General features: G+C 49.0%; 1 protein-coding gene and 1 long non-coding RNA gene across 2 annotated transcripts in view; one reads left to right on the top strand and one right to left on the bottom strand.

Moving 5' to 3' along the window:
- LOC138770775 (uncharacterized) overlaps nt 1-27,215 on the bottom strand; it is a 170,833-nt gene that overhangs the window by 51,064 nt on the left and 92,554 nt on the right. Inside the window, exon 4 of the long non-coding RNA XR_011359500.1 lies at nt 8,868-8,955. This is a non-coding gene — a long non-coding RNA (uncharacterized lncRNA). The remainder of the gene's footprint in view (nt 1-8,867; nt 8,956-27,215) is intronic.
- TRIP11 (thyroid hormone receptor interactor 11) lies at nt 40-27,215 on the top strand. The gene is made up of 21 exons (XM_069949995.1): nt 40-399; nt 2,691-2,755; nt 2,842-2,952; nt 3,170-3,436; nt 3,884-3,952; nt 4,409-4,574; nt 5,326-5,661; nt 6,527-6,567; nt 6,650-6,748; nt 8,878-9,057; nt 10,594-13,563; nt 14,166-14,306; nt 15,268-15,461; nt 15,546-15,709; nt 16,946-17,049; nt 18,293-18,392; nt 22,392-22,473; nt 24,478-24,592; nt 24,667-24,792; nt 24,866-25,010; nt 25,113-27,215. The coding sequence occupies exons 1-21, from the start codon at nt 261-263 to the stop codon at nt 25,316-25,318; spliced, it is 5,820 nt and encodes a 1,939-aa protein (XP_069806096.1). The 5' UTR covers nt 40-260; the 3' UTR covers nt 25,319-27,215.

Raw genomic sequence — 27,215 nt, 5'->3', positions numbered from 1 at the left:
CCAGGTGTCCCGGCATGCCCCGCGCTATGTACACGTCGCTCTGGTATTACCATAGAGCGCTGTCTGTCATGGCCGCCGTCGAGTTGGCGGAGCCCGGGCCGGTTGTCTAGGCTGTGAGCGGGAGGTGGTTCGGTGACCTGCCGGGGATAGAGCACCGAGGCCCCGCTCCTCCTCTCCCGCCGGTTCTCCGTTCTCCCCGGTGTGAGGTTCCGGTACAGCCGCAGATTTCCCAGGATCTCATCCCCCGCCCGCCCACAGCCATGGCGTCCTGGTTCGGGGGCATCGGCTCCGGCCTCGGGCAGTCCCTGGGACAGGTGGGGGGCAGCCTGTCCTCCCTGACCGGACAGATCTCCAGCTTCACCAAAGACATGTTACTGGAGGGGGCGGAAGAGCTGCCAGGTGAGAGGGGGAGGGATAGACCGGCCATAGTGACGTCATATACCGGACATAGTGACGTCACATCCCACTATAGACCGGCCATAGTGACGTCACATCTCCCCATATACCTGTCATAGTGACGTCTTATCCCCCCCCATATACCTGCCATAGTAACGTCACATCCCCCCCCCCCCCGCCATATACCGGCCATAGTGATGTCACATCCCCCCTCATATACCTGTCATAGTGACGTCTTATCCCCCCCCATATACCTGCCATAGTAACGTCACATCCCCCCCCCCCGCCATATACCGGCCATAGTGACGTCACATCCCCCCATATACCTGTCATAGTGATGTCACATCCCCCCTCATATACCTGTCATAGTGACGTCACATCTCCCCCCCCCCATATACCGGCCATAGTGACGTCACATCCCCCCATATACCGGCCATAGTGACGTCACATCCCCCCCCATATACCTGCCATAGTGACGTCACATCCCCCCCCATATACCTGCCATAGTGACGTCACATCCCCCCCCATATACCGGCCATAGTGACGTCACATCCCCCCATATACCGGCCATAGTGACGTCACATCCCCCCCCATATACCGGCCATAGTGACGTCACATCCCCCCCCATATACCGGCCATAGTGACGTCACATCCCCCCCCATATACCGGCCATAGTGACATCACATCCCCCCCATATACCTGTCATAGTGATGTCACATCCCCCCATATACCTGTCATAGTGATGTCACATCCCCCCCATATACCTGTCATAGTGACGTCACATCCCCCCCCCATATACCTGCCATAGTGACGTCACATCCCCCCCCATATACCTGTCATAGTGATGTCACATCCCCCCCATATACCTGTCATAGTGATGTCACATCCCCCCCATATACCTGTCATAGTGACGTCACATCCCCCCCCCCATATACCTGTCATAGTGATGTCACATCCCCCCCCATATACCTGTCATAGTGATGTCACATCCCCCCCATATACCTGTCATAGTGACGTCACATCCCCCCCCCCCATATACCTGTCATAGTGATGTCACATCCCCCCATATACCTGCCATAGTGACGTCACATCCCCCCCATATACCGGCCATAGTGACATCACATTCCCCCCATATACCTGCCATAGTGACGTCACATCCCCCCATATACCTGTCATAGTGACATCACATTCCCCCCCATATACCTGTCATAGTGACGTCACATCCCCCCATATACCTGTCATAGTGACGTCACCCCCCACCCCATATACCTGTCATAGTGACGTCACATCCCCCCCATATACCTGTCATAGTGATGTCACATCCCCCCATATACCTGCCATAGTGACGTCACATCCCCCCATATACCTGCCATAGTGACGTCACATCCCCCCATATACTGTCTAGTGACGTCACATACCCCCCCATATCTGTCATATTGACGCCACATCCCCCCCCCGTATACCTGTCATAGTGACGTCACATCCCCCCATATACTGTCTAGTGACGTCACATACCCCCCCCCCCCCATATATCTGTCATAGTGACGCCACATCCTCCCCCCCCCATATACCTGTCATAGTGACGTCACATTCCCCCTCCATATACCTGTCAGGGACGTCTCATACCCCCCCATATACGTGTCATAGTGACGTCACATCCCCCCATATACCTGTCATAGTGACGTCACCCCCCACCCCATATACCTGTCATAGTGACGTCACATATCCCACCCATATACCTGTCATAGTGACGTCACATCTCCCACCCATATACCTGTCATAGTGACGTCACCCCCCACCCCATATACCTGTCATAGTGACGTCACATCCGCCGCCCCCCCCCCCCCCCCCCCCCCATATACCAGCCATAGCTCTGGAGTATAATACAGCATCAGTACAGGATCTGTAATGTAATGTAATATATGTACACAGTGACCCCACTAGCAGAATAGTGAGTGCAGCTCTGGAGTATAATACAGGATGTAACTCAGGATCAGTAATGTAATGTATGTACACAGTGACCCCACCAGCAGAATAGTGAGTGCTGCTCTGCAGTATAATACAGGATTTAACTAAGGATCAGTAATGTAATGTATGTACACAGTGACCCCAACAGCAGAATAGTGAGTGCAGCTCTGGAGAATAATACATGATGTAAATTAGGATCAGTAATGTCTGTACACAGTGACCCCACCAGCAGAATAGTGACTGCAGCTCTGGAGTATAATACAGGATGTAACTCAGGATCAGTAATGTAATGTATGAGTTACTGATGGTCCTTTGCTCTGTTGTAGAGGGGAGTCCTCAGCCTCACGTGTCCCGGGATGTGGAGAGTATTCAGGCGTTGCTCCGGTCTGAGGTGAGCGCCCCTTCGGGTTCTTCGTTCTGATAATTTTGTGGATTTTATTAAGTGTTTTATAACGTTTTCTCTTTTCCGTTTTGCAGAATGAGAGGCTAAAGAAGTTTTGCTCGGAGCTGGAGGATAAGCTGGAGGCGTCTGAGCTCCAAGTGAAGCAGCAGTCTGTGGATTACAGGAACCGACTGCAGCAGAAGGAGGTGCGGAGCCCTGTGTGACGCTGTGCCAGATTATAGAGCCTCCCGCCTAGAGTCAGGATTATAGACATGATCTCATCCTATAGGAGCGGCCGGCCGTGTACATTTACAGCAGTCTGTATTCTGTATGAAGCGTAGGAGACACAGGAGGCCATAGTAATCCTGCCCTGAGCTGCCTGATGCGGTGAGACAAGTAACGCTCTGTGTCGCTTGTATTCAGGTAGAAGTCAGTCATCTAAAGGCCAAGCTGAACTCTCTCCAGGATGAGATGCAGAAATCCCAGGCCTCGGCTCAGCTGGCCAGCATGTCTCTTCAAGCAGCCGACTCCTCCGCCTTCATGTCCAGCATCCAGCCGCCACCTTCCAGCTTCCATGGGGATGATATGGACTTCGGGGACATGATCTGGTCCCAGCAAGAAATCAACACGTTGTCCAGTGAGGTGTCCAGGCTGAAGGCGGAGGTGTCACACTGGAAGCACATAGCACAGGTAGGGCCCTGAATGGAAGGCCACCCCACACCTGTCCGCAGGTTATGTGTCGTGGGGCTTTGATGCAGGGGGTACCCCATAACCCATTTATTCAGTGATGGGGAACCTTCAGCTCTCCAGCTGTTGCCAAACTACAATACCCATCATGCAACAGCTGGAGGGCCGACAATTCTTCGTTCCTGCGTTGGATGGAGAAGAAAAAGTGGCGTTTCCCACTTAGGGACACTCTCAGTGTCCATGCATTGTTATAGGCCCAGTTGTGTAATGCTTCATGTCTCTTGTGGGTGGCGCTGCAGAGTAGTTAACCACTTGCTGCCAGGTTACCCTGATGACAACTCATTCTGCTCACGGTGACACTTCACCACTTAGGATTGTACTCTAAGAACTTTACGTCCTTGTCTTCTGTTATTACAGTCAACCACTAACTTTTTTTTATCTTCTTTTCAGTCTTCAAAACTTAAAGGGACCCAAAGTGCGGACACAAGTGAGATCTGCGCGCTGCAGAATACCATCAAGGTACCGTCGCTCATCACTGGTGGATGCATTGTAGCACTGTCAGTCTGGCACCCCCATAGCACATAGAGACCATGCAGTGTGGTGTCATGGCCGCTGGGACCCTGCATACATTGGTGCTTTTGGTATATTAATCCTGCGCTCTGTTCCCGGTGACTATTTCACTGTACTACAAGGCTTTTATGCTCTGGCGACCCATTGCCTTTATTTCCATTCTCTTTGGAGCGGGTGCGGGCAAGTGTCTGTGGTAATATAGAAAGGATGGAAGATTTTACTACTGGCGTGGGTGGTGGATGGGAGGTGGGGGGTATTGCTTCTGGGAATCCTAGTGGTTGTGTTGTTCTCACTATTGGAGGCAGATCCTAGATGACATGTAATGCTCGAGCCTTCCCTACAGCCTGGTTTCATATGTCCAGGGCCTCATGATAAGACTGTTCCTCTTTCCTGTCCTGACTGCAGGATCTGAAGCAGAAGTTGAGCCAAGAGATTGATGAGCATCAGCATGAGCTGTCTGTGCTACAAGACGCCCATCGGCAGAAGCTGGCCGAGATCACCAGGAGACACCGAGAGGAGCTGGGAGAATACGAGGAGCGGATCGAGGAGCTGGAGGAGCAGCTCAACACAGGTGAAAGGGATTCTTCCATAATGAAAGCTTACTGGGGCGCTTGGCAATCACATGAGCTGGGGTGCAGGGGCAGCAGGCAGGCAATGCTGTAGATACCAGAGTACTTTATTCATCTATATGTGAGGTAAATGTTTGACCACCACTCAATTTATACGGGACCCCCATTCTTGTGATCACTGGGGGTCCCAGCAGTCGATTACCAATCATTTATCTTGTAAACAAGGATCTAAGTTTTGATCATGGGGCAGCTGCTTTAGGGGGTTATCCAGCGCTACAAGAACATGGCCACTTACTTCCAGAGACAGCACCGCTCTTGTCTTCAGTCTGGGTGCAGTTTGCAATTAAGCTCCATTTACTTCAATGAAACTGAGTTACAAAACCATCACCCAAACTGGAGACTGGAGAGCGGTGCTATCTCTGGAAGAAAGCGTCCATGTTTTTATAGCGCTGGAGAACCCCTTTAAAGATGACCCCTAATACAGAACTTCTATCCTTATGGCTGTATATGCACTGGTTATACTAGAGCAATAGGTTTGTAAGGACGTTGGGCACCCACAGTCCTGCCAGTCCGTCAGCAGGATGCAGGGTGCCATTACAGCAGGTGGTCTTGTGTCTGCAGCTCATGGGGATTTCCTTGCATAAATCTATTACAGATTAAGCTAAATGACAGCCAGAGTAAGAGCCTCAGGTTCACTGCCTTCTCCGGGAGTCATCTGCATCTTCACCCTTTTTGTATTTCGCTGGTGTTTAGGGGCAGCAGAAGGAACCTCTGACAACTCCAAAGTGTTTGAGCTACAGAAAACCATCCTGTCCTTGGAGGCCGATAACACTGAATGTGCCCAGAGGATCGAGGAGCTGGAGCATAGAGTGAGCCAGCTGGGTTCCCTTCTATCATCCCTGGAGGAGGAGAAGAGAGTCCTGTGTACAGAGAAGGAGCTGGCTGTAAATGAGCGGGACACCTTGTCTCGAGATTATGAGAAGCTCATGTCTGAGTTCACACCGCTGCAGAAATCTGACGCGGCAGGTGGGGCGGGAGATGTCGTCAATCTGAAGCACGAGGTTCTGCGGTTACAGCAAGCTCTGTTAGGTAAGAGGTAGAGATGAGCGAGCTGGGTTTGGGTTCAAGTCAATCCGAACCCGAGCGTTCAGCATCTGATTAGCAGTGGCTGCTGAAGTTGGATAAAGCCCTAAGGCTATGTGGGAATCATGGATATAGTCATTGGCTGTATCCATGTTTTCCAGACAACTTTAGAGCTTTATCCAAGTTCAGAAGCCACCGCTAATCAAATACCGAACGTTCGGGTTCGGATCGACTCGAACCAGAACCTGGTTTGCTCATTTCTAGTAAGAGTGGATGATATTACTAACTCTGTAGGGTGCTTGGCTGCTATTGAGTTCTGTCTTGGCTACTTTATTTGGACACAGCCATGATCAGTGACTGCAGCTCAGCTGGGCTTTTTCTTAAAGGGGTACTCGGGCAATTTTTTTTTTTTTTTGTCCTTCAAATCAGCCGGTTTCAGAAAGTTATATAGATTTGTAATTTACTTCTATTTAAAAAATCTCCAGTCTTCGGTGCTTATCAGCTGCTGTATGTCCTGCAAGAAGTGGTGTATTCTCTCCAGTTTTACACAGTGCTCTCGGCTGCCCCCTCTGTTCATGTCAGGAACTGTCCAGAGCAGCAGCAAATCCCCATATAAAACCTCCCCTGCTCTGGACAGTTCCTGACATGGACAGAGATGGCAGCAGAGAGCACTGTGTCAGACTGGAAAGAATACATCACTTCCTGCAGGACATACAGCAGCTGATAAGTACTGGAAGACTGGAGATTTTTACATAGAAGTAACATCTATATAACTTTCTGACACTAGTTGATTTAAATTTTTTCAAAAATTGCCAAAGTACTGCTTTTACAGCTTGAAGTGCTTTCACTGTTTTCTATTTTGTAATTTCAGATGCAGAAAAAGAAATGAGCCGAATGTCTCCGCCTGGACAGGTAACGTATCATGCGCTGTCTGTGATTTTTATGGTGAATATTCAGCTGCTGTATTGTGAAGGACCTGGATGTAATTTTGTAGGTGGGAGATGCTTTAGTATCGGAGGGTAAAGACATCGGGCAGCAACAGAATAAAAGACTCTTCTTGGAGGAGGAAGTGCAACGCTTGGAGATAGAAAAGGTGACTATAGAATTGTGTGTGATGTGGGGTAACATTGCAGTAACCTGCTCTATACGATTAGAAGGTTTATTGTACAAATGAAGGAAACAAAAGTGTAAAATCACACACAACCTTCTAACCCTGTACAAGCAGAGACATAAAAATATCAACTAAGGTATATCCATGAATATGTCATTACTGATATATTGGTGGCGGCCCAACCATAGTGAGCCTCACCAATATTCAGAGCACAGCGTATGTCAGGGACAGAAGCTTTAAATGGCTGTAATAATACATTTTCTCATCACTGAGAATACAGCCTATCCATCACTAGAGATCAATGACATCACTGAGAATACAGCCTATCCATCACTAGAGATCAGCGGGGACATCACTGAGAATACAGCCTATCCATCACTAGAGATCAGCGGTGACATCACTGAGAATACAGCCTATCCATCACTAGAGATCAATGACATCACTGAGAATACAGCCTATCCATCACTAGAGATCAGCGGTGACATCACTGAGAATACAGCCTATCCATCACTAGAGATCAGAGGTGACATCACTGAGAATACAGCCTATCCATCACTAGAGATCAGAGGTGACATCACTGAGAATACAGCCTATCCATCACTAGAGATCAGCAGTGACATCACTGAGAATACAGCCTATCCATCACTAGAGATCAGTGACATCACTGAGAATACAGCCTATTCATCACTAGAGATCAGTGGTGACATCACTGAGAATACAGCCTATCCATCACTAGAGATCAGCGGTGACATCACTGAGAATACAGCCTATCCATCACTAGAGATCAGCGGTGACATCACTGAGAATACAGCCTATCCATCACTAGAGATCAGCAGTGACATCACTGAGAATACAGCCTATCCATCACTAGAGATCAGCGGTGACATCACTGAGAATACAGCCTATCCATTACTAGAGATCAACGGTGACATCACTGAGAATACAGCCTATCCAGCACTAGAGATCAGTGGTGACATCACTGAGAATACAGCCTATCCAGCACTAGAGATCAGTGACATCACTAAGAATACAGCCTATCCATCACTAGAGATCAGCGGTGACATCACTGAGAATACAGCCTATCCATCACTAGAGATCAGCGGTGACATCACTGAGAATACAGCCTATCCATCACTAGAGATCAGCGGTGACATCACTGAGAATACAGCCTATCCATTACTAGAGATCAGTGACATCACTGAGAATACAGCCTATCCATCACTAGAGATCAGCGGTGACATCACTGAGAACACAGCCTATCCATCAGTAGAGATCAGCGGTGACATCACTGAGAATACAGCCTATCCATCACTAGAGATCAGCGGTGACATCACTGAGAATACAGCCTATCCATCACTAGAGATCAGCGGTGACATCACTGAGAATACAGCCTATCCATCACTAGAGATCAGCGGTGACATCACTGAGAATACAGCCTATCCATCACTAGAGATCAGCGGTGACATCACTGAGAATACAGCCTATCCATCACTAGAGATCAGCGGTGACATCACTGAGAATACAGCCTATCCATCACTAGAGATCAGCGGTGACATCACTGAGAATACAGCCTATCCATCACTAGAGATCAGCAGTGACATCACTGAGAATACAGCCTATCCATCACTAGAGATCAGTGACATCACTGAGAATACAGCCTATCCATCACTAGAGATCAGCGGTGACATAACTGAGAATACAGCCTATCCATCACTAGAGATCAGCGGTGACATCATTTACAGCCTATCCATCACTAGAGATCAGCGGTGACATCACTGAGAATACAGCCTATCCATCACTAGAGATCAGCGGTGACATCACTGAGAATAAATCCATTATATGGTTGCAGAGATATTACAAAGGCTTTACTGCAGCTTGCTGACATTGTGCTCTCTCCAGTAAATATGGTGGCTCATAGTCATCCTGACTAGATAACCAATAGTCTATGAAGACCAAAAACGTAACTTTTGTTAGTATTTTTTAATAATGTGCTAGTGCCTATAACTGTGTGAACTCACAACCGCCGCTGTTTTCCTGTCACCTATGGACAGCGATTTATATTCATTTTCACTTGCCAATCCTTTTAACATTAATTTCTTACCTCTGCTCAGGATGCGCTGAGAACAGAACTAGATTTCGTGTTGTCCTCATCAGCAAAAGTCTCTGACCTGGAACAGCTGAGACGAGATCTGGAAGGAAAAGAGAAGACACTGCAGGAAAGTATTACAGAAAGGGAAACGCTTCGAGCAGAGCTGGAGGAACTGGATGCACAGAACCAGGAGACCATGCAGGTAGGCCTGTACCATACCCACACCAGCGCTCCCACCACTGGGGTCTGTAGCTGCACCTAAAGTATTAACAATTGTGACATTTGGGGAAGAACTCCCCAGAAGTGATGTCCTCGTAGCAGTGCAGAGGATTTCCCTTAGGGATACGTTGACATATGTCATTGTTTGCTCTTACATTAAGTGTGTAAAACCTGTGTGATGCACGCCTATTGTATCCAATGGGAAAGTGTTTTGCCCACTAAAAAATGTCGACCCAGAGTTTTTCTGCAGACAGATTATAAAAATGCAGCAATATCACTTGGGGTTGTCTGTTGGGGTGCATTGACCGAGGCTAATACTCTGCAGACATCTGAGGCTATCCTCACCATTTCTGCAGTGTATTTTATAGCATTTTTCACTTGGGAAAAATGTGTCATGTGATCATACCCTTCCACAATTTGCAGATTTCATTGTATATATTTTTAGATTTTATGTTTTTAAATCAGCTGGTGATAGAAAGTAATAGAGATTTAAAAATCTCCAGTCTTCCAGTACTTATTCCAGTACTTATCAGCTGCTGTATGTCCTGCAGGAAGTGGTGTATTCTCTTCAGCCTGACACAGTGCTCTCTGCTGCCACCTCTGTCAATGTCAGGAACTGTCCAGAGCAGTAGCAAATGCCCATAGAAAACCTCTCCTGCTCTGGACAGTTCCTGACATGGACAGAGGTGGCAGTAGAGAGTACTGTGTCAGGTTGGAAAGAATGCACCATTTCCTACAGGACATACATCCGCTGGTAAGTACTGGAATACTGGAGATTTTTACATAGAAGTAAATTAGAACTCTATATAAGTTTCTGGCACCAGTTGATTTGAAAGGAAAAATAAATTGCCTGTGTACTGCTTTAGGGTGCGTTCACACGTAACTGATCTGCAGCGGATTTATCGCTGCGGATCCCTGCCCTGGACACTTATGAGCAGACAAACTCGCAGCGGGATAGACGCTCCAGCTTGCTTTGGAGCTCCCGACGTCTTCACGTCCTGCTCAGCCAATCAGTGTCGGGAACACACAAAGCAAGCCAGAGCATGGAGAAGGTGATGTATACGCTCTGGTGGCCGGGGGGTTAACGGGGCAGGCTAATGACATACTCACAGCGGGTACGGTAAGTGTACAGGTCAGAGATCCTCAGCGGATCTCGCTGCGACTTCGCAGCGAGAAATACGCTGCGGATCCGTTATGTGTGAACGCACCTTTAAGGAGTTTCCCCAACATTAAAATACATCTCTCTAGTCAAGTATTTAATAGGTGGTGATCTGACTGCTGATCTCAAGAACAGAGCCAATCTCTGTCTCATAGTGAGTGAATGGAGCAGGGGCCAAGCATTCACTTGGGGGACAAGGGTCAGTGGGGGTTGGACCCCCACTGTATAATTCTGTATGTCACTTCAATGGAGTTCTTCGTTATTTCTCATTAGTTTTCCTAAATGCTAAGAGATTTCTATAACTGCTTTACTATGTATTGTCTCTGAATCGCTCTAACATCTCTGTGTATTGTCTTCCAGCACTTGATGCTTATGAAGGAGCAGCTATCGAAACAGAAAGCGGAGGCAGAGTCCCAGATCGCTCAGCTAACAGAGCAAGTGCTAAGTGAAAGTGAGAAAACACTGAGAACTCTGTCAGAAAACAGCGGCTTATTACAGGAGCTGGAGTCCGAGAGGAGGGAAAACAGACGACTGACTGAGACGTCTCTCCGTGATCTAGAGACTCAGGTGAAGGAGATGCTGGAGACTATAAAGCAGCTGGAAGCCGCCAATTCAAGCATCGCCCTGGAGAACAAGGAACTTAAAGAGACTCTAAACCAAGTCAGACAAGAATTGGTCTTGGCCAAAGAGAATTCAGATGTGGGAAGCGAAAGTCAGAACGTGAGTGAATCCCAAGTTGCAAAGCTCCAGATCCAATTTTCGGAGCTGAAACAAATAAAGGACGATTTGGAGAAGGAGATATGTGACCTCAAGATGGAGAATGAGATGCTGCTGTCAACCCAAGAACAGGCCAAGCAGCAGCTGCAGGAAGTCTCTGCCCAGAGCAGTAAAGAGTCCCTGGAGAAGCAGACGGTGATAGAGGCTTTAAGGATGGAGAAGGGGCGGCTGGAGGGGGAATTAAATCAGGCGGAGAAACGGCTGCTGGAACAGGCTCAGAAGTACGAGCACACCATCAGTGAGCTGTCCAACGCCCAGAAGTTAGACACCTCCGCCCTGCAGCGGGAGCATGAGCGCCTCATAAAGCTCAACCAGGAGAAGGACTTCCAGGTAGCAGAAAGCAAACGGGCCCTGGAGCAAATGGAGATGGATTGTGAAGAAACCAAGGAGATGCTGACAAGTACGTTAGAGGGGCAGAAGCAGCTGACAGAACTTATCCGAGAGAAGGAGGCCTTCATACAAGAGCTGAAAGAGAAGAACCTGGAAGTGCAGAGAGAGCTGGACCTGCACCTAAGAGCGGCCAAGGAGTGCGACGTTCTAAAGCAAACCATCGAGGAAAAGGAAAAAGTGTTAGCCGCCATGAAGGAGGACAACAGTCACCTTAAGGAGGAGATCGAGAGACTGAAAGACCAGCAGAGCCGACCACAGCTGACGGTGGAACCAAAGACTCTGGATATCATCACCGAGCTGGAGGCCGAGATAACGCAGCTTACCAAAGTGCGAAGCAACTACGAGGAGGAGCTGAAGCTCCAGAAGAAAACAGCAGAGAAACAGAATCAGAGCGCACTTCAGGTCCAGAAATCTCTGCAAGAAAAGGTCAAGGAGATGGATGAAATTAAGATGCAGCATAAGGAAATGGTGGACACCTATGAGAAGCTCCTGTCCGAAAAGGACAGCGAGATCTCCAGCCTGCAGCAGACCAATGAGCTAATCAGCTCCCAGCTCCAGAACGAGCATCTCATCCACACAGACTCTTCTGTCATCCTCCACCATACCAAGACTCAGAACATCAACAACAGCAGCGACAATGGGACCGAGAAACACGACCTGTCCAAGGTGGAGATTGAGCGGCTCGTGAAGGGCATCAAAGAAAAAGAGATGGAGATTAAGATGCTGAACGAAAAGAACATCACGCTGACCAAGCAGATTGACCAGCTGTCCAAGGACGAAGTCGGGAAACTCACACATATTATCCAGCAAAAGGACCTGGAGATCCAAAACCTTCACGCCCGAATCTCTTCCGTAACCTACATGCAGGATGTGGTGTATCTCCAGCAACAGATACAGGCTTATGCTATGGAGAGGGAGCAGGTTCTGGCTGTCCTGAGTGAGAAGACCAGAGAGAACAGTCAGCTAAGGACAGAATACCACAAGATGATGGATGTGATGGCAGCCAAGGAGTCGGCCTTATTGAAACTTCAAGAAGAAAACCAGAGACTCTCCCGTGGCCAAGAAGGTAGCACCCAAGACATGTTTAGAGAGACCATCCAAAATCTGTCTCGGATCATTCGAGAAAAAGACATAGAGATCGACGCCTTGAGCCAGAAATGTCAGACCTTGCTGACCGTCCTTCAGGCGTCCAACTCTGAGAACGGCAGCGAGATAGGAAGCGTCAACAGCAATCAGTTTGAGGAGCTGCTGCAGGAAAGGGACAAGCTGAAGCAGCAGGTGAAGAAGATGGAAGAATGGAAGCAGCAGGTGATGACCACCGTCCAGAACATGCAGCACGAGTCGGCCCACCTGCAAGAGGAGCTGCACAAGCTGCAGGGGCAGATACGTCTGGACAGCGATTCCAACTCTCAGCTACAGGTGGACTACAACAACCTGATCCAGAGCTATGAGCACAATGAGAAGAAGCTGAAGGGTCTCGGCACAGAGCTGAGTAATGTGCAGACCAGTATCGGAGAACTGAACACCACCAAAGAACGAATCCTTGGTCAGCTTGAGTTTAGTACACACGCGGCAACGCCTGAAATCGATCGCCATTTGACCGCATCTCCTGCCTCAAAAGACGAAAACCTGACCAAGGTCCTCCAAGAATACGAGCAGCTAAAAATCCAGATACAACAGAAAGACTCCACCATCAGGACCCTTCAGGAGAACAACCAGCGCTTGTCTGACTCCATAGCTCTGACGTCTGAAGATGGGCGCCGCAGCCAGCAGGAGGCAGCCCAGGAGCTGAAGCAGATCAAGGAGAGGAGCGAAATCTTACAGAAGTCTCTGAAAGAAAAAGACATCTTAATAAAGACCAAAGGAGACAAGTTAAACTCTGCCACCGAGAACCTGAGAAACAAAGAGAACGAGAATGAGCTGCTGAAGCAAGCGGTCACCAACCTCAAGGAGCGCACTCTGATCCTGGAGATGGACATCAACAATCTGAAAGACGAGAACGAAAAGGTGATTGCCAAAGAGAAGGAGAAGGAAAGCGAATTCCGAGCGCTGCACGAGACCAACATGCAGTTCTCAATGCTGCTGCGAGAGAAGGAATTCGAGTCCAACTCCATGAGGGAGAAGGCTTCAGCCCTGGAGAACCTCCTCAAGGAGAAGGAGCAGGTTGGTTGCTCCCAAAAGTTACTTACTGTCTAATAACCTACATACGTAGATCAGAGAGAGACGAAACAACAGTGTTTCATTTCCCTTATAGGAGAGGCAGTTGTTTCCCCATGCTTGGTCAGGTGATCACTGTGTGATGTCTGTGGTGGGTGGCGTTACAGATGAGGTGTTACAGCTTGCCTGGCAACAGAAGAGACAGAGATCATGTGACCTGTGTCTCAGAAGGGAGGGGGAGGACAGAGGAGTGGAGACTGAGTGTAGCAGGCAGTGAGGATTTTCTGCAGCTTCAGGGGTGTGTCAGAAACCTAATACACACAAGCTTAGATTATGGGAGAGGATGGAGCAGGTTTACATCTTAAGTGGAGTTCCCCTTTAATATGAGATGAAAGAGATGAATGGAGCCTGAGAGGAGAGGCCTGGGCACATAGGTAATTGTTACACCATATATTACATCTTGTTACGCTGTGGGGATCATTGTTGCTCTGATGAAAGAGGATAGAGCCACTGTGAATGTTCTCTGACGGGCGAGCAGCAATCTGCACATGTGAACAAGGCCTTATAGCTCTGACCAGTCTGACCAGGCTTTCATTGCTCTCTCACAGGGGAAGGCCGGAGAGTTGAACCATTTGCTGAATGAAGTAAAATCCATGCAGGAAAAAGCCATTCTGTTCCAGCACGAGAGGGACCAGGTGATGCTGGCGCTGAAGCAAAAGCAGATGGAGAGTGTCGCCCTACAGAATGAGGTAAGAGACCACCACTGCCAGGCTGTACGGGGATCTGGTCACAGCAGTCGCAGATCTCCAGGCTGTATAGGGATCCGGTCACATTAGCCGCAGTTCTCCAGGCTGTGCAGGGATCCAGTCACATTAGCAGCAGATCTCCAGGCTGTATGGGGATCTGGTCACATTAGCAGCAGTTCTCCAGGATGTACTGGGATCCGGTCACATTAGATGCAGATCTCCAGGCTGTACGGGCGTCTGATCACATTAGCAGCAGATCTCCAGGCTGTACAGGGATTCGGTCTCATTAGATGGAGATCTCCAGGATGTACTGGGATTCGGTCAGATTAGCTGCAGATCTCCTGGATGTACGGGGATCCGATCTCATTAGATGGAGATCCCCAGGCTGTACAGGGATCTTGTGACATTAGCAGCAGATCTCCAGGCTGTACAGGGATCTGGTGACATTAGCAGCAGATCTTCAGGCTGTACAGGACGATCTTATAAGATGGAGATCACCAGGCTGTACTGGGATCTGGTCACGTTAGCAGCAGATCTCCAGGCTGTACAGGGATCTGGTCACATCAGATGGAGATCCCCAGGCTGTACAGGGATCTGGTGACACTAGCCGTAGATCTCCCGGATGTATGGAGATCCGGTCACACTAGCCACAGATCTCCATGCTGTACTGGGATCCGGTCACATCAGCCGCAGATCTCCAGGATGTACAGGGATCCGGTCACATTAGAAGCAGATCTCCAGGATATACTGGGATCCGGTCACATTAGCAGCAGATCTCCAGGATATACGGGCTATCCCAAGATTGTGTTCCCCTATTAACAGGATGGTAAGAAATATCTTAATGGTGGAGATCGAACCAATGGGACCACCAATGCTCACCAGAATGGGGGTCTCTTGCCCCCTAAGTGCATGGCACATGCTAATAGCTTAGTTTCCTATGGAATCATCTGTCTTCTCTCTCCAGGTCCAGCATCTAAGGGAAAAGGAGCAGCGTCTGAACCAGGAGCTGGAGCGGCTGCGCAACCACCTGCTGGAGATGGAGGACTCGTACACCCGGGAGGCGCTGGCTGCGGAGGACCGGGAGGTGGAGCTAAAGAAGAAGGTGACAGTCCTGGAGGAGAAATTACTGTCCTCATCCTCCGCTGTGGAAACCGCCAGGTGATGGTCAATCCCTGTTAATGCTGCATAGTATATGTGGGTGTGTGTGTGTATATATAATATAATTATTGTGTGTTTCTGCAGTCATCAGGCCACCATTCAGGTGGAGTCTTTACAGGAGCAGCTGAACCTTGTGTCCAGGCAAAGAGATGAGGCCTTACTGCAGTTCAACATGTCTCAAGAGCAAGTCAAGCAGTACGCACTGTCCCTGAGCAACCTGCAGATGGTGCTAGAGCAGTTCCAGCAAGGTGAGGCTGTAGTACTGGCACTGAGAACACTGATGGGAAGGAGGGGCACGGTCGCCTGCACCTTCATGCCAAAACCTTTGGATATCAGCGATTGCTGCAAAATAATGCTGGCTGCCATTGTGGAGTCAAGAGGGTCCGCTCACCCACTGAGGAGTACAGGAAGCTTCATCTTTGTATAATGAAAACTTTGCTGCAGTTACTCAGTATTTTTCAAGAATTCTGCTTGCAGTCAGTGTGTATACAGGTGCTTTATATATATATATATATATATATATATATATATATATAGGACTATGCAGAGTGTATACAGGTGCTGTGATATATATATAGGACTATGCTGTGTGTGTACAGGTGCTGTGATATATATAGGACTATGCAGTGTGTATACAGGTGCTTTATATATATATATATAGGACTATGCAGAGTGTATACAGGTGCTGTGATATATATAGGACTATGCTGTGTGTATACAGGTGCTGTGATATATATAGGACTATGCTGTGTGTGTACAGGTGCTGTGATATATATAGCACTATGCAGTGTGTATACAGGTGCTGTGATATATATAGCACTATGCAGTGTGTATACAGATGCTGTGATATATATAGGACTATGCAGTGTGTATACAGGTGCTGTGATATATATAGCACTATGCAGTGTGTATACAGGTGCTGTGATATATATAGCACTATGCAGTGTGTATACAGGTGCTGTGATATATATAGCACTATGCAGTGTGTATACAGGTGCTGTGATATATATAGCACTATGCAGTGTGTATACAGGTGCTGTGATATATATAGCACTATGCAGTGTGTATACAGGTGCTGTGATATATATAGCACTATGCAGTGTGTATACAGGTGCTGTGATATAGCACTATGCAGTGTGTATACAGGTGCTGTGATATATATAGCACTATGCAGTGTGTATACAGGTGCTGTGATATAGCACTATGCAGTGTGTATACAGGTGCTGTGATATAGCACTATGCAGTGTGTATACAGGTGATGTGATATATATATATATATAGCACTATGCAGTGTGTATACAGGTGCTGTGATATATATAGCACTATGCAGTGTGTATACAGGTGCTGTGATATATATATAGCACTATGCAGTGTGTATACAGGTGCTGTGATATAGCACTATGCAGTGTGTATACAGGTGATGTGATATATATAGGACTATGCAGTGTGTATACAGGTGTTGTAACCCTGTTCTCATCGATCAGAGGAGAAAGCCATGTACACAGCGGAGCTAGAGAGACACCGGAAGCAGAACACAGAGCTCAGGAACAAGGTGGAGAAGCTGGAAGATAAAGTCGTGTCACTACAGGTGAGATACAGGTGTATGTGTGTGAGTGCAGCTCTGGAGTATAATACAGGCTGTAACTCAGGATCAGTAATGTAATGTATGTACATGGTGACCGCACCAGCAGAATAGTGAGTGCAGCTCTGGGGTATAATATAGGATGTAACTCAGGATCAGTAATGTAATGTATGTACATGGTGACCGCACCAGCAGAATAGTGATTGCAGCTCTGGAGTATAATACAGAAACCCCTTCAGGCCATAGAAACTGTGAGAAAGCTTTAACAATATTAAATTGGGGCTGTATAATTGTGACTTGTGTACAACATATCCGGTTACACCTAAACACTATATATCATGCATCTTCTGTGTATTTTGTGTATTCCTCAAATCATAAAGTCGTCATCCAAATCTAAAACATTGATTGATAAATCCTTAAAATTTTGGGAGATTTAAAGGGAACCAATCACCGGAAAAACGCATATAGAGCTTTTGAAATGTGCTGTTAGAGCACACAGCACACTTGCCACACGTGTTTCCATAGCCTCCGTGCCTTCCCGGTGTAAGCCGCAAAGTAACTTTATAAAACTGGTGCCCCGTATGCTAATTACCTGAGGTAGTCATCTGGGCGGTGTGCGGCTAGCAGGTAGTCACGGTCATCTGGGCATTCTTCTGCTGTAATCACGCCCTTCTGGGCGTGATTCAAATGACCGAGTAGCTGTTACATTCTGATGCCGGACGCCGCAGCGCGTGCGCAGTACAGCCGCTTCCATTCCGGCTGGACTGCGCCTGTGCAGAATAGCCTCGAACTCAGTGTGAGCCGGAGTTCGAGGCTATTCTGCACAGGCGCAGTCCAGCTGGAATGGAAGCGGCTGCACTGCGCATGCGCGGTAGTGTCCGCCATCAGTACGTAAGCGCGCCGACCTCTGGCACGGTGCGCTCCCGAGTGACGCCACAGCTACTCTGCCATTTGAATCACGCCCAGAGGGGTGTGATTACAGCGGAAGAACGCCCAGGGGACCGTGACTACCTGCTAGCCACACACCGCCCAGATGACTACCTCAGGTAATTAGCATACAGGGCGCCAGTTTTATAAAGTTAATTTGCGGCTTACACCGGGAAGGCACGGAGGCTATGGAAACACATGTGGCAAGTGTGCTGTGTGCTCTAACAGCACATTTCAAAGCTCTATATGCTTTTTTCCGGTGATTGGTTCCCTTTAATGTTTCTGCGACCGTAAATAACTAAACTCTTCTGGTTGTCTGTAGGAGAGATTAGATGAAGCAAACAGCGCCCTGGAGGCAGCATCCCGGCTCACCGAGCAGCTGGACCTGAAGGAGGAGCAGATGGAGGAGCTGAAGAGGCAAGGTGAGCGCAGGATGAGGGGCTGATGAGTGGCTGGGGGCGCTGTTGCATTGGTGTATATGCAAAACACAACCTATTGGAAGTGGTTGACAGAAGTACTGCAGGGGTCAGATCTCTAGAGTGGCCTGGCTTGTGGGGTATGATAGAGGGTAGGAGGATACGGTTATAACCTGGGGATCTCCGGTATATAGTGATAAGGAGAAAGCTGGTATAACCTGGGTATATACTGTATATAATTATACATGTACAGCTGGTATAACCTGGGTATATAATTATAAATGTACAGCTGATATAACCTGGTTATATACTGTATATAGTGATATATGTACAGCTGGTATAACCTGGGTACCCCCTGTATATATTTATATACATCTGGTATGTTATGTAACCCCTCTGTGTTGTGTGTGGGTAGAGGAGATGTAATATAGCGGTATAATATCTATCCCATATGGTAGACGTATCGGGTGTTGATGTAATATTCTGCAGCCACTGCCACCTATTGGAGCGCCTGCTCTGGTGTCTTGGCCGAGGTCCCTGGTACGATGTGATCTTATCCTTCCCCCCCCTCCGCCCCCCTCTTCCTGCTGGACGGGATTAGATTAGATTGGGCTCATTGTTTTCTCTGTAGGTCTCACTCTCCACTCATGACGTTTCCTATAAGACGTTCCCATATTCCGAACACATTAAGTTGACTAGACGGGAAATTCCTTAATATAAATAATGTTTGTTCTGCGAAGTGATTGATGGATGTTGGGGCACATGTCGGCCACATCCAGGAGAAGGGGGCCCTGTGCATTAACCCTTTATGTGCTGTCCTGAGCAGAGACTATAAGATGAGCCTCTACCTGTAGGGGGCCGGACATCCGCCATCACTACCTGTAGGGGGCAGCGGGGTTACACTCATCTGGCGGGTGACATCTTGTTTTGCATTGCAGCTGGTAAAGTTTAGAGGAGAGTGATGATCTTTCAGGATCCTGCTCCATTTTCTTTTTCTTTGCTTGGTGATTTCTTTTCAAGGTGCAGGCGGAGCCAGGAGCCAGACGCGTGCGGGAATGTTATTATATTTAACCCCGGCATGATCTACCATGCTAAGGCAATCCCCCTCATTTAAAGGGATATTTAGTTTTTTTTGGCTCTCATCAGATGTTGTATCTAACCAGTGTACAGTCACCTCCAATGGCAGCGGTCAGCAGGATAGTGTCCCGGGGGCCCGCAATGCAGACATTGATGAGGAATATGATGAAGAGATCAAGGTGGTGACTCGCCCTCCATATATCCATATGAGATATGAACTGATACTTTATAGTGGATAATATCCGGTAATCCAGAATTTCGGGTCTCCCTCGCATAACGGATTATTGGAATTATTCAGCAGTACGGCCTCCCATTATGTCTCCATCTAATCTGGCAGTGAAGGAGTTACTTCCTGCTATAGACGCTCAAAAAAAAAAAAAAAACTATTGAAATCTGTCCCAAATGCTCAGACACAACAGCGGCCAAATCTAGTGAAGGCTTTCTTTATGGAGGTGCTGGCAGCCGGCTGGGTTCACACACAGACCCCACTCTGCCAGTCGCACTTTTCTGAATTGCCTTAAATGGTTAACAAATTGATCCTGACCGTTCCCAATCTGCCGTTACTAAGCCCAGACCCCGGCCCGCCAAGAACTTTTTTTCCTATTTTCTCACTTGATGCCAGCGCCTGACCTAACGCATGGTGGGCGCAAGAGATGTGGGGGGCGGAGTGTCCAAGATCCAGTATATGTTGCTTAATTTATTGATGCAGAGAATGAGTTGTGAAGAGGAGCAGGGATGGAGAGGAGGAACAGAAGGATGAGGGATGATGATGAGGAGCAGAAGGATGAGGGATGAGGACGAAGAGCAGAAGGATGAGGGATGAGGACGAAGAGCAGAAGGATGAGGGATGAGGACGAAGAGCAGAAGGATGAGGGATGAGGACGAAGAGCAGAAGGATGAGGGATGAGGACGAAGAGCAGAAGGATGAGGGATGAGGACGAAGAGCAGAAGGATGAGGGATGAGGACGAAGAGCAGAAGGATGAGGGATGAGGACGAAGAGCAGAAGGATGAGGGATGAGGACGAAGAGCAGAAGGATGAGGGATGAGGACGAAGAGCAGAAGGATGAGGGATGAGGACGAAGAGCAGAAGGATGAGGGATGAGGACGAAGAGCAGAAGGATGAGGGATGGGGACGAAGAGCAGAAGGATGAGGGATGAGGACGAAGAGCAGAAGGATGAGGGATGAGGACGAAGAGCAGAAGGATGAGGGATGGGGACGAAGAGCAGAAGGATGAGGGATGATGAGGAGGAGCAGAAGGATGAGGGATAATGAGGAGGAGCAGAAGGATGAGGGATGACGAAGAGCAGAAGGATGAGGGATGAGGACGAAGAGCAGAAGGATGAGGGATGAGGACGAAGAGCAGAAGGATGAGGGATGAGGACGAAGAGCAGAAGGATGAGGGATGAGGACGAAGAGCAGAAGGATGAGGGATGAGGACGAAGAGCAGAAGGATGAGGGATGAGGACGAAGAGCAGAAGGATGAGGGATGAGGACGAAGAGCAGAAGGATGAGGGATGAGGACGAAGAGCAGAAGGATGAGGGATGAGGACGAAGAGCAGAAGGATGAGGGATGAGGACGAAGAGCAGAAGGATGAGGGATGGGGACGAAGAGCAGAAGGATGAGGGATGGGGACGAAGAGCAGAAGGATGAGGGATGATGAGGAGGAGCAGAAGGATGAGGAATGATAAGGAGCAGGAGGATGAGGGATAAGGAGGAGGAGGGGGTAGCAGTGAGATGAGGAGCAGGAGGATGAGGGATGGTAAGGATCAAGAGCAGGAGAATGCAGTATGAGGGGGAAGATGAGGGGCAAAAGGATAGGGGATTATGTTGAGGATGAAGGATGAGAGATGGTCAAGCTGGAGGAGAAGCGGGAGGATGAGGGATGATGAGGAGGAGCAGGAGGATGAGGGATGATGAGGAGGAGCAGGAGGATGAGGGATGATGAGGAGGAGCAGGAGGATGAGGGATGATGAGGAGGAGCAGGAGGATGAGGGATGATGAGGAGGATGAGGGATGATGAGGAGGAGCAGGAGGATGAGGGATGATGATGATGAGGAGAAGCAGAAGGATGAGGGATGATGTCTCCTCCATCCTGTATAATACTGTATATATGTGTAGTGGGTCTGTATACCTGTTTGGTCCATGGTGCTTGTTTGTTACTTATCTTCAGTTCCTCCGGTTGGGGGAGAGGGTGATGGGAATAGACTTCAGTCTATGTGATCCTGGATGGACTTCTCTGCTGTGGGGGCAGACCGGACCCTCAGGGACCCTCTGTTTTATGTCCCTATAAGGGTCTCTGAGAGGAGGACAATCCCTTGAAGTTGGCACATCACACACATCACCCCCCTTCTGTCTAGACGCTGGTATCCGTGCTCTCAGCCGCACTCTCCACGTTCTCACACTTTGGGTGGAGAATCCATTAGGGAATATTTCAGGTCGTTTACTAATCGTAGGAACAACATTCTCCATCATGTGAAAAATCAAGATACCGACGAGAAACAATGCAGCCCGCTCTGTACCCCCCGATGTGCCAGATACTCTCCTGGAGCGGGGCTACCATACTGAGTGATGTGGAGGACAGATATAAGGGGGGCGCTATCACCCGCTCTGTACCCCCCGATGTGCCAGATACTCTCCTGGAGCGGGGCCACCATACTGGGTGATGTGGAGGACAGATATAAGGGGGGTGCTATCACACGCTCTGTGCTCCCCGATGTGCCAGATACTCTCCTGGAGTGGGGCCACCATACTGAGTGATGTAAAGGACAGATATAAGGGGGGCGCTATCACCTGCTCTGTGCCCCCTAATGTGCCAGACATAAGGGGCCACCATACTGAGTGATGTGGAGGGAAGATATGAGAGATGGTGCGCTATCATCCATTCTGTGCCCCTCAGTAATGTGGTCATGCTCTTTGTCTCCTCAGGTGACCTGAAGCAGGAGATGCTGGAGGATGCACAGAATAAGCTGATGAACCTGTTAAACAGCACCGAGGGGAAGGTGGACAAGTAAGTGACACCTGCAGCTGCCCAAAGGTGCTAGGTATGCACCCCCATCCAGGTCCATGGGCCTGTACACCGGGGTGGGCGTTGTTAGTTATTGTAGCATCTAAACCCCAAATTGTTGCAGGAGTACAACTCCCATCATACTCGCCTAATTCGCCCATGTAGCAAGTCCCTCTTATCTTCTGGGTCTCTTCACTCCAGTCTGTTGGGGGAGGGGGGGGCTATGTTGAGCTGGGTATTTAATTGGCAAAAGAGCTCAGGAGGTATAGAGATAGCGGGCTAGAATGTTACTTAACTGTGCTGCGGGGGACCGGCTCCAGGGGCATCTGCCACCCTGCCCCCTAGCCCAGCCTGGTACTTGTAGTTCCCCCAGGCGGCCCTGGTCTGCTCATGCCTGGATGAGGGAGAGGTGGGCAGAAGAGGACAGGAGCACTCACCTCGCTCATGGTGCAGCGTGAGAGTTACAGCAGAACAGGCAGACCGTTAATGACAGTTTTAGAAAGGCAATGCTTGGGGGCCCCCACAACTTGTCTGCCGAGCCCAGCTTATTGTGAGGGTGTTAGGGGTGGGGGTGGGGGTTCTCTGACATGCCGGGTGGGGGCGGAGGTGTTAGGGGTGACTGGGCGCTCTGACAAGTGGGAGGTAAAAATACCGCAAATATCGACCTGGCAAAGTTATCAATATTTTGACGGTATCAATATTTTCACAGTGTATCGCTCAGCCCTACTCTGAGGTCATTGAAGATCAGGACTAGATAGCTAAATAGTTTGAGTTACTCAACTCTTGACATCGAAGGGGGGGTTGGGTATGATCATGTGATGTGTTCTCCGTCCCGTGTACACATGTTCGCACGTTGCCCGCAGGGCTCGGATGCTGATGTTGTCGCGCTGCTACTATATCTGATCTCTATTTCCTTGTGGTGAGCTGAGAGAGATATTAGACAGATCACATGAAGACCTGGATGGCTGCGGGCGCTTGCGATTACTACCACATGTGGAGCTGGAGGTTATTGTAAACTTCCTGCAGAATAGCAGGCCAAAAGGAGCAAAACAAGATTGGTCCTGGTGCAGAGTAGGATGGTGGCGCCTACCTGCTGCTGTGGGGATGGCGGGGGCACCTACCTGCTGTTGCGGGGCTGGGGCACCTACCTACCGTTGCGGGGATGGTGGGGCACCTACCTGCTGTTGTGGAGATGGTGGGTCACCTATCTACTGTTGCGGGGCGGGGGCACCTACCTACCTGCTGTTGCGGGGCTGGGGCACCTACCTACCTGCTGTTGCGGGGATGGTGGGGCACCTACCTACCTGCTGTTGCGGGGATGGTTTGGCATTTACCTACCTGCTGTTGTGATGATGGTGGTTCACCTACCTACTGCTGCGGGGCGGGGGCACCTTTCTACCTGCTGTTGCTGGATGGGGGCACCTACCTACCTGCTGCAGGGATGGTGGGGCACCTATCTAGTGTTGCGGGGACACCTACCTGCCTGCTGTTGCCGCGGTGGGGGCACCTACCTACCTGCTGCTGAAGACATGGGGGGGTGAGCCTACCTAAAGCTGCAGGGAACGAGGGGGGGGAGGAGGTGTTTGGGATGGCGGCGCCTACCTAATGTAGTGGGGAGGGGGACACTTTCCTAATGCTGCAGGATCAGGGGGACGGGGGCGCTTGTCTAATACTGCTTGCTGCAACCTTATACACCAGAGACATCACTGTATGCTGCTCATCCTACATCACCCGCAGAACCAGGGGACGGGCTGTCAGCACTGCAGATACCGTATGTAAGGACTTGTTTTCACATTCAGGTTTTGGTGCAGTTTTTGGATCCCAATGAGACGTCTTAATCTGTTTCCTTGATTTACCTTTAAAAACCGCATTTAAACACCTGAAGACAAGAACATTGCACGAGTATAAAGCCTTCCTATGCCCCAATCCTGGTCGTCCCGCTCCGGCACATGGTCGCGTCTACAGCTGGTTCTATAGTTATTACATTGTCCCTGTCTCTTCCTATAGGCTGTTAATGCGGAATCTGTTTGTCGGACTTTTTCACACCCCAAAAAATAAGCGTCATGAGGTTCTGCGGTTGATGGGGAGCATCCTGGGGCTGAAGAAGATGGAGATGGACGAGGTAAGCGTAGAGTTTATATGATTTCTGTAGACTTTGACTTTATAGGCCACTAACCAGTTTCCCGCCCCCCACAGCTTCTGGTGGAGGAGAACCGTGGTGTGACTCGATGGGTGACCGGTTGGCTCGGAGGAGGGACGTCTCACCCCAAGAGCGTCCCCAGCACCCCCCAGAGACCCAGCCATCAGTCCTTATTTAATAGTGTAAGTGTCTCTTGTACTGTATGGACGCCCCCTCTGATGCTGTGATGCTTACATTGTGTCTCGTGTCTTTCAGTCCTTCTCTGAGCTCTTCGTAAAGTTCTTGGAGACAGAGTCGCTGCCAAAACTTCCTCCACTTAAGATGACAATGCAAGACATAGCGCCACTGGGTGCAGCCGCTGGCGGGAGTCAGAGCACCACGGCCACTGCTGCAGCTCCAGGTACGGGGAATAAACTCCCATCATCCCCATGATACTTCCTGTAACACAGCGGCCATCTTGACCTTCTCATCACTGACGCAGCTTTCTCACTCTGTGTTGTAGGATCTGGGTTAGGACGACGTCAGGAGTCCAATCCTTTCCTGGCCCCCCGCTCGGCAGCAGTGCCCCTTATCTCCACCTCCTCGTCAGGCACGTCGGGGCACCTTCTCATGAAACCGATATCTGAAGCCCTGCCCTCGTTCACGCCTCTGCCCGTCTCCGCTGATGCCAGTGGTGGCGCCGTGCTGAAGGACCTCTTAAAGCAATAAACTGGTCTGTAGCGGGGACTTTGGAGCAATGTAGCACTTTATGAAGAAAAACACTATTGTATATAGAAAACCCAAAGAGGCCTTCACTGTACAATCTGAGGACTGTTTATTTAAGAGACTGTGCCTGCAACGGCCCGGACACGTCCGGCAGTCACCCCCCCGGCATCACGTCACTTACTATCAGCCACTTTATTCCAGGGACAATGACTGCTTGTTCAGAAGTGAGTAATAACTGGATGGAGCCCCTCGCCATCATGTCTGAAAATGGCGCTGCCTCTTTAAGGGGTTGTGGCTTTGGAATTACTACAAATGTATCACCCCATATGTCCATTTTAGAAACAGCTGCCCAGATGTCCGCAGCATCACATGACCCCCGACCTCACGCCCCGTCTTAAGGGTACGGATGTGGTCTCTGCCAAAGTTCACAGTGTTAGTTTTGTTTTTTTTTCCTTCCTAGCCTGCAGTACATGCACCTGCAGCTTTCTCAGCGAGAGTTAAAGGTGACATCCGTTTTTATGTCTCATAATCTTTATAGTGGGGCCGTTTTGTTATGCGGGGGAAGAGACAAAATATTTCGCTTTTTATGACACTGATGAAGGAAAAATAACATGAAATCAGGTTTTATTGCTTTTTAGATTTTTATGTTGAATGATTAAAGGGGCACTCCAGGAAATACTGTGCGATCTGCCTGCTGCAGGGGGCACACCAAGAATGCCAAAGAAAAGTTAGGCTCCGCCCCTTGGGCACGGTTTTAGACATTACACATTAGTTGCTCCTGGTTAGTCTATGGCAGTGTTCTACTACCTCTGGTTCTCCAGCGGTCAGGGCATGATGGGAGTTGTAGTTTTGCAATAGCTGAAGAGCAGCAGGTTGGGAAACAAAGCTCTGTGGCCCCCAAACTCAGTCTGGACCTGATCTGTAAGACTATATGCTGGTCGGTGGGAGTCTTCTCTGCACTGTACTCTCCTTTTGGTGGTCATTGTTTCATATCAGAACATTCTATGGTCACATGATGTAGTCACCCTCCAATAGAAGTGACTCAGCATCTAGCGCACGCAGTGGTTGGGCCCCCATACTCGTGGCACTACTACTCCCAGCATGCTGTGGCTTTTACTGCTCAAATACAATGAGCATCATCTTTTATTTGAGATATATTTTCATCAAGAAAAAAATCTGACAAGATGAAATATCCAACCTGGTAAACCTATGAAGGTGCAGGTCAGGCCTTCTCAGGATCACTGCTTGCTGTCAGTGACTGCTACTTATATTAAAGAGGTATTCCCACCTTCAGACTTCATTCACTGACAACAAGCAGAGAACTTAACACAGTGAGGAAATCTAATATAAAGCCTATTAGAATTATGAAGCTTTATTTATAGAACGCTGGACGACCCCTTTAACCTTTTCCTGGTCACCAGGATTGGCTCCTTTAAATGACAGCACCTGCACCAAGTCCTATCAGAGCTGTAATAGGGGGGCTCCCTGAGCTGCCAATCACGGATCCAGGAAATGTAAGCCCCGCCTCTTTAACCTCTTACAGCTGGTTGTTTCCTGTTCTTGGGGTCTATTTCTGGACTTATGGACCCCCTGGGGGGGGCGTATCTGACCTGCTGTTATGATTTGCTCCTCAGGGGGCGCTGCTGCTACTTTATGGCAGTGACCTGGTCCCTTTAAGATAATATTGGTGTCCCACTAACCTCAGTGTTCAGATTCTGACCAGATTCTGCAGTATTTCTGCCCCTCCCCCCCATGACACACCAGGAGACATGGCCAACGCGTTTTGTAGACTTCATTCCTCCTGTATATTAGGTTTTGTTACATAGAGTTCTGGATATATTGTATCATCACAGGGCTATAGTGTGAATACGATGTATAGAGAATAAATTATCGGATCTCA

Source organism: Dendropsophus ebraccatus, chromosome 13 (genome assembly GCF_027789765.1).
Source record: "Dendropsophus ebraccatus isolate aDenEbr1 chromosome 13, aDenEbr1.pat, whole genome shotgun sequence".
Classification (NCBI taxonomy): Eukaryota; Metazoa; Chordata; class Amphibia; order Anura; family Hylidae; genus Dendropsophus; species Dendropsophus ebraccatus.
This window is presented reverse-complemented; position numbering and strand designations above follow the sequence as displayed.

Bases quoted from the DNA above. Each gene is read 5' to 3' on its own strand.
- TRIP11 (XM_069949995.1), top strand. From the start codon at position 261: ATGGCGTCCTGGTTCGGGGGCATCGGCTCCGGCCTCGGGCAGTCCCTG. The intron at 5,662-6,526 runs GTAAGAGGTAGA...TTGTAATTTCAG, and splicing joins GTTACAGCAAGCTCTGTTAG to ATGCAGAAAAAGAAATGAGC. The intron at 14,307-15,267 runs GTAAGAGACCAC...TTCTCTCTCCAG, and splicing joins GTGTCGCCCTACAGAATGAG to GTCCAGCATCTAAGGGAAAA.